This window comes from Hippichthys cyanospilos, chromosome 16, assembly GCF_059441005.1.
Source record: "Hippichthys cyanospilos isolate Australia breed blue-spotted pipefish chromosome 16, RoL_Hcya_1.0, whole genome shotgun sequence".
NCBI lineage: Eukaryota > Metazoa > Chordata > Actinopteri > Syngnathiformes > Syngnathidae > Hippichthys > Hippichthys cyanospilos.
This window is the reverse complement of record NC_142384.1, coordinates 15,793,269-15,799,660: the sequence shown is the minus strand read 5'-3', so window position 1 is coordinate 15,799,660 and position 6,392 is coordinate 15,793,269. Positions and strand designations below refer to the sequence as shown.

At 39.7% G+C, this 6,392-nt stretch overlaps 1 protein-coding gene across 1 annotated transcript; it reads right to left on the bottom strand.

The window, feature by feature from the left end:
* Positions 1-2,924: 2,924 nt before the first annotated feature.
* Positions 2,925-6,184, bottom strand: nfil3-6 (nuclear factor, interleukin 3 regulated, member 6). Its single transcript, XM_088437630.1, has 2 exons — positions 5,911-6,184; positions 2,925-5,177 (listed from the first exon to the last, which is right to left on the bottom strand). Exon 2 carries the CDS (start codon positions 5,134-5,136, stop codon positions 3,985-3,987), a length of 1,152 nt encoding a protein of 383 aa, XP_088293756.1. The 5' UTR covers positions 5,137-5,177; positions 5,911-6,184; the 3' UTR covers positions 2,925-3,984.
* Between the last annotated feature and the right edge of the window lie 208 nt (positions 6,185-6,392).

Genomic DNA, 6,392 nt, shown 5'->3' with positions numbered 1-6,392 from the left:
CCTCCCATGGGGTCATGGTTTAGATTGAAAGAAGAAAACAAAAACATATTTTTAAATCGAGTATTCAAGTGATTGACAGGTGACGCTGGGTAGAATGACAGTTTAGGGTGAACTAATCTGACAATGGTGAGCGTGGCTTTTTAGAGCGGCGACTGAAAATTTTGACTTCATCAAAGCCACCAATCCCCCTTTTTAGGAACTAGAACTAGAATAGCCCAAACCTGAATCCAAATGGCGCCTGCTACAGCAAAAATAGACAAAAATCAATCAATCAATCAATAAATAAAGAAATAAATAAGACGGCACCCCAACCAGCCATCAAAACATTACCTCTTAGCTTGCTAAAGTTGCACCTGCTAGAGGTAACACGAATTTAGCATTATCACTGGCCTGACAATTTTTTCAGCGCTTGTTCATTTTCCTCCACATTTTATTCATCCAGCTGCTATCAAAGCCCATGTTGTGCTTCAGCTTGATTCCAAGCAGGAATGTTCGCCATGCTGGCCGGCGTGGAAATCCCTCGCACAAAGAGTGTGAAACTATTTTGTGACGGTGCAACAACTCTACTTTGTATAACCGAGGACTTGGACTTTGAAGCATCCCCGATCGTTGACCGGCTATCAAACATGACTGCACCGCAGGCGTGGGATCAGCTCGGCTTATTGGGGCTGAGAACAAACCGCTTTGTGGACACTGAACATATTTGAAGTGGACAATGTGAGGGATAGATTTTGCATGCCAGTGTGTGAGTTTTTCATACATACATATATATATATATATATATATATATATATATATATATATATATATATATATATATATATATATATATTTATATATACTGTATATATATATATACTGTATATATATATATATATATATATATATATATATATACTGTATATATATATATATACTGTATATATATATATATATATATATATATATATATATATATATATATATATATATATATATATATATATATATATATATATATATATATATACTGTATATATATATATATATATATATACTGTATATATAAATATAAATTTAAATATAAATATAAATATATAAGCTCGGCTTATTGGGGCTGAGAACAAACCGCTTTGTGGACACTGAACATATTTGAAGTGGACAATGTGAGGGATAGATTTTGCATGCCAGTGTGTGAGTTTTTCATACATACATATATATATATATATATATATATATATATATATATATATATATATATATATATATATATATATATATATATATATATATATATTTATATATACTGTATATATATATATACTGTATATATATATATATATATATATATATATACTGTATATATATATATACTGTATATATATATATATATATATATATATATATATATATATATATATATATATATATATATATATATATATATACTGTATATATATATATATATATATATATACTGTATATATATATATATATATATACTGTATATATATATATATATATATATATATATATATATATATATATATATATATATATATATATATATATATATATATATATAATGCTGTAAGTCTAGTTTTCGAGTCTAGTTTTCGAGTCTAGTTTCCTCCGAGTCTAGTTCTGACCTCCTCACATGACGCTCTAACCAAACTTTGGATGTTTATCTTCAATTCTGGCTGCATAATAATTAGGAATTCACTAGACCTTTGTGTACACATAAGATATTCTATGTATGTGTTTTACAAATTGGAATCCGGCTCGCATTTACTGTAAATTTGGGATCTTTAAAAGGGATCATGTGAAACGTCACTCTTTGTTTCCCTCCATGGATGAAGGAGACAAATAGCGTTGAAGGAGGTAAAGCATTGGCTGAGTGTGATCATAGATGCCCCTCCCCCATAAAAACACACATTCTCTTTCTGTCTCTATATCATGCCTTTCTTTTTTGCACCCCATCCTTATCCCCACCCTGGCAGACCCCCAGCTCTGTCTGCAAGCGTTCCCATAGCAACTGTCGCACTGTCTGCCTAGCAACAGGCTTTATCCTTTCACTGAAAAAAAAAAAAGATGGTGGTGGGGGCAGTGGGGGGCAACAGATTGGGGGAAAGAGGGGGTTGTGAGAGTTACGTAGTCGTGAGTAGTAACATATTGCAGTGGCTTCAATAAATCGCATTCCTTTCTTCATGCCGCTCCACACCTGCAGCATCTGTCGCATATGCATTCCACCACAACATCGTGCGATACATTTCGAAAGATAATATAGTTTTCACACCTGCTGATAAAATTACATCCATGATATTTTCGGGCCACTAATTGAGAGTCAACTCAGTGGATTTCAACTCCAGCTTACCAAGTGACACTGGTGAGAATAAATAGTAAAAAAAAAAAAAATGTTGGACAAATGCATGTATTTCGGCTTTCACGGGGATAAAAAACGCCACTTTCCATAAGTTGAAAACATTGAAGTCAGATCCAATTAAAACTCATTTAATTACCCTTTTGGATGAGTATAATCAAAATAACAAAAATACACGTGCCAACCCGCTGAACCACGCCAACTAACTTGCTAATAAAAGAACTGGCTTCTCATCGACGATTTGGATTTGACGAACCGCTGAAAATAGATATCGGCTTATGATACTGTCTTTGCTGCTCCCTGCTGGACAATTAAACAAAATCCGACGCGCCCAGAAAAAACTATTTGTTGCCGTAGGCGTGATAAGACACATTTCAACATCACGTTAGCTGAGGATGAACTATTTCGACCAAATATTAATTTTGTTATAAATTTTGTGATTTGCATTTAGTGCGTGCAAATTTACTCAACGTACTAGACATATTTCCAGTTGAAAATATATCAGTCTTCCATTTACAACGGTCTCGATGGACTTGATTAAGGAGCCATGAATATACACTTAGAGTGACTTTATCAAATGTTTATTTTCAAAATGAAACCACACAGACACCTTTCAAACTTGGCATGAAAAGAGATAAAAACAGACAGTAACAGTGTTCGACTGCTTGGCTTGAAAACAAAACAAAACAAAACAAACAAACATGGAAAGAAACATGAGATTTTGTGTGCTAGTTACCATCTTATCGGCTATCTGTTTACAATGAAAGTAAATAGCCCAAAAACTCTTGCAATCAGATGACGTCGCAAGCTCACAATGTACGAAAATGCATTTTGAAAACGTCTGATGTTGTGATGCTATTTTCAGTCTTCAGTTCACAGTGCACATGGATGATAGACATGAATGTAGTCCTGCATTAGTGATTTGACAGTTTTTTTGAGGAGGGGATTTGTTATTTGCTGTACATTCACTGATTTAGGCAATGCAAACATCTTCAATATGTGAAATATTGGTTCAGCAATTTGGCAATCCTCAAAGTATTTTGCATCAAACAAACAAACAAAAAAATCAGGTGCTGCGTCAACACTTTTAGATTTTTTTTTAAGCTGTTGAACTACATTTGTAGTGGTATCTCTTGGTGTAATTCATCCAGCAAATTGATCATGTAACGTAATCTGATTTACTTGCAAGAAAATTGCATCACCAATAACAATGAGCATCTGAATAAAACTTAAAAGTCGCTGCAATATAATGTCCTCATGTTCCAATTAATTTGCTCTCAATTTGAAAATGCACTTGTCCTGTCATTAAAAAGCATGAAGTAGGATTTGCTAATACCTGCAGAAACCATGTTCAGATCTCACGTACCCCCTAAAGTGCCTTCACCGACCCCCCAATTACAAATTTCTGTTCTAAGCCGCTGTAACGGGAGGACATTGTTGATGCGACAAACATTAAGCTCCATGCCGGAAGCGTGCAAACAAGACAGCAGGCTACAAGAGGAATATATAGACATCCATTACAAAATAATGCAGTATTCAGAAAACAAGACACATCACATTGTTAGAGGTTTGAGTTCAGAGTAAAATGTCCTCCTTAAGCAACATTTTCTTGACAAAAGGGCTTCTTAGTTAGGATTGGCCATGAGCTGCTCTGTGAAAAGTTTCTTGAGCTGAGCCACCTCCTTGCTCAAAGAAGTCAGCTGAGACTTCAGGTAGTTGTTCTCGTGCTGATACTTGACCTCGGTGTGTCCTTGAGCAGGAGGCTGCAGGGTGAAGTTTGTGGGTGAGGGAACGTACTGGGGGGACTGTCTCCCCCTCTTGCCTGCATCGCCCTGAAGAGGAAGCCACACACCCGTGTGACCCTCTCCTGTTTTGCTCCTCATTGGTTCTTGGCTTTTAGGGGAATCTCGCAGAGCCTCAACCGTGAGGGGGGCCGGGCTGCGTCGAGTGCTATTGGGGTCACCTGCGGCATCGCCGGCTTCACAGTTACTGGGCGTCTTGAAACGAAGCTTATGGGGGAGGTTCTTCATCGTCTCGGCGTGGTCCACCTTCTGGACGTCAGTGGAGGAGTGGTAGAGGTCAAAGGTGATTTCCTCTGCTCTGTGAGGTGAGGATTTCTCATGGTCACTGAGGTGGTCTTCAAAGTAGACTGGGCTTCCAACACTGGATCCACATGGAGTGGAAAACCCCGAGTCCTCTGACAGATTGCCGCAGTCTCGCCCGGAGCCCCGCCCAATCATCTGGTTGTTGTTGGTTTGTGGTGATGGGGAGTTGAGGAGATAGAAGTGGGGAGTCGCGCTCGGAGGGCTGTGCGGGGGAGTCGTGGCGAGCGGCAGGATGGAAGCGTTGGACGGGTCTTTCACCAAACCGAATCGGAACTTGAGAGCCAACAGCTCCGCCCTGAGGCGAGCGTTCTCCTCCAGTAGGGCCAGCACGCGACTCTCCAAGACCATGTCGTTGACGCGGCGCTTTTCCCGTGAACGCTTAGCCGCCTCGTTGTTCTTCTTCCTCTTGTCCCAGTAACCTTCGTCCTTCTTTTCAAGCGGGATGAACTCACGCTTGCGCCGGATGCTGGACGAGGAGGGACTTTCCTTGCGCTTGACGGCGGTGCTGCGGCCCAGCAGGGAGCGGGCCAAGAGGTTGCTGGAGGTCAGGATGGACATGGTATTATCTGGGAAAGAAAGAGGTGCTCCCACTCCTTCTCCTGAGCATTCCAGTGGACGGACCGTAGCGACGTTCTGCTGCATGCTCATCTCGCGGGACACTTCCTCAAACATTCTCAATCAAATCTCAGGCCAAACCGCAGCAACAGTGCCACCTAGTGGTAGAAGGAGACAATGAAAGGATTTAACGATTACGCAAGAGCCATTACAACACAATATTACGTAACACTATTACAACGCACTACTCCGGTGAAATGGGAGCAACTTGTACCATTTATCATCAATATGTGGCAACGCCTGGTGTTAACACTAAGCCGATGCTATGGCGCAACGCGTTTTAAAATGTTATATTATCCTTCATGACTTTGACCTACATTCTCATTTGGCTTAACCCACAAACAGAATACGTTTCGAAAGCGTACTCTCATCTGAATCGCACAGTGGCCTTTAAATAGACATAAATTCCGGTCTTCCGCCAACAGGAGGACCGACCCACTTCTGACGGGAACACGCTGATCCCTGTGCAGTGTTCAGACGAGCGCAGACTACGGCATTTCCCATTACCCCAAAGCAGCATCGCTGTCATATTTTATTGCTTAGTGCCGAGCCTACTATCTATCTATCTATCTATCTATCTATCTATCTATCTATCTATCTATCTATCTATCTATCTATCTATCTATCTATCTATCTATCTATCTATCTATCTATCTATCTATCTATCTATCTATCTATCTAGTCAAAATAACAAAATAATAATAAAAGTGGAACTGAGTCGTAAACTTTTACTATATGTTCACAAAAGGTAGACTAAAAACAAGATTGGAAAATATCTATACAAAAAAATAAAATCATTTAAATCGTAAAAATAGAAAATAGAAAGTGTACCTGTGATCAGAAGATGCGCTGTGTGTGCTCGCTGCAGATGCTCTCTGCTCTGCGATGTGACTTAATATTATCCAGCCGTGCTGTTCATCCACTCTGCTCCACTTGGAAGAGGGCTGCGGCTTATTTGTAACGCGGAGTTCAGCTTGGGACGGTTTTTTATCCTCGAGTGAACCAGCCGGGGCCCCGTTTGTGTGCAAATTAGACGCTGTGGGACCGCCTTTCAAAAGTGACCACTTTCATAAGCCCTCCTTCTCTCTCACCCGGCCTGCGTAGCTCCCGACAGTTGCCGCAAATAGCAGATGTCGTTGTCATATGACCTCAGCGACTCCTCCCCCTCCGCCGAAGCGCGTCATAATGAAGCAATGTTACGCCACTGCAATACAGGTCAGCAGAAATATATGGAGGAAAAACATCTCGGCACGACACATAGGCTGCAGCGGTGGTTCTCAACCTTTTTTCTATCATATACCCCCTGTGAAATA

What these genes read in the sequence shown, in the direction of transcription:
- nfil3-6 (XM_088437630.1), bottom strand. Translation starts at nt 5,136, where the DNA reads ATGTTTGAGGAAGTGTCCCGCGAGATGAGCATGCAGCAGAACGTCGCT.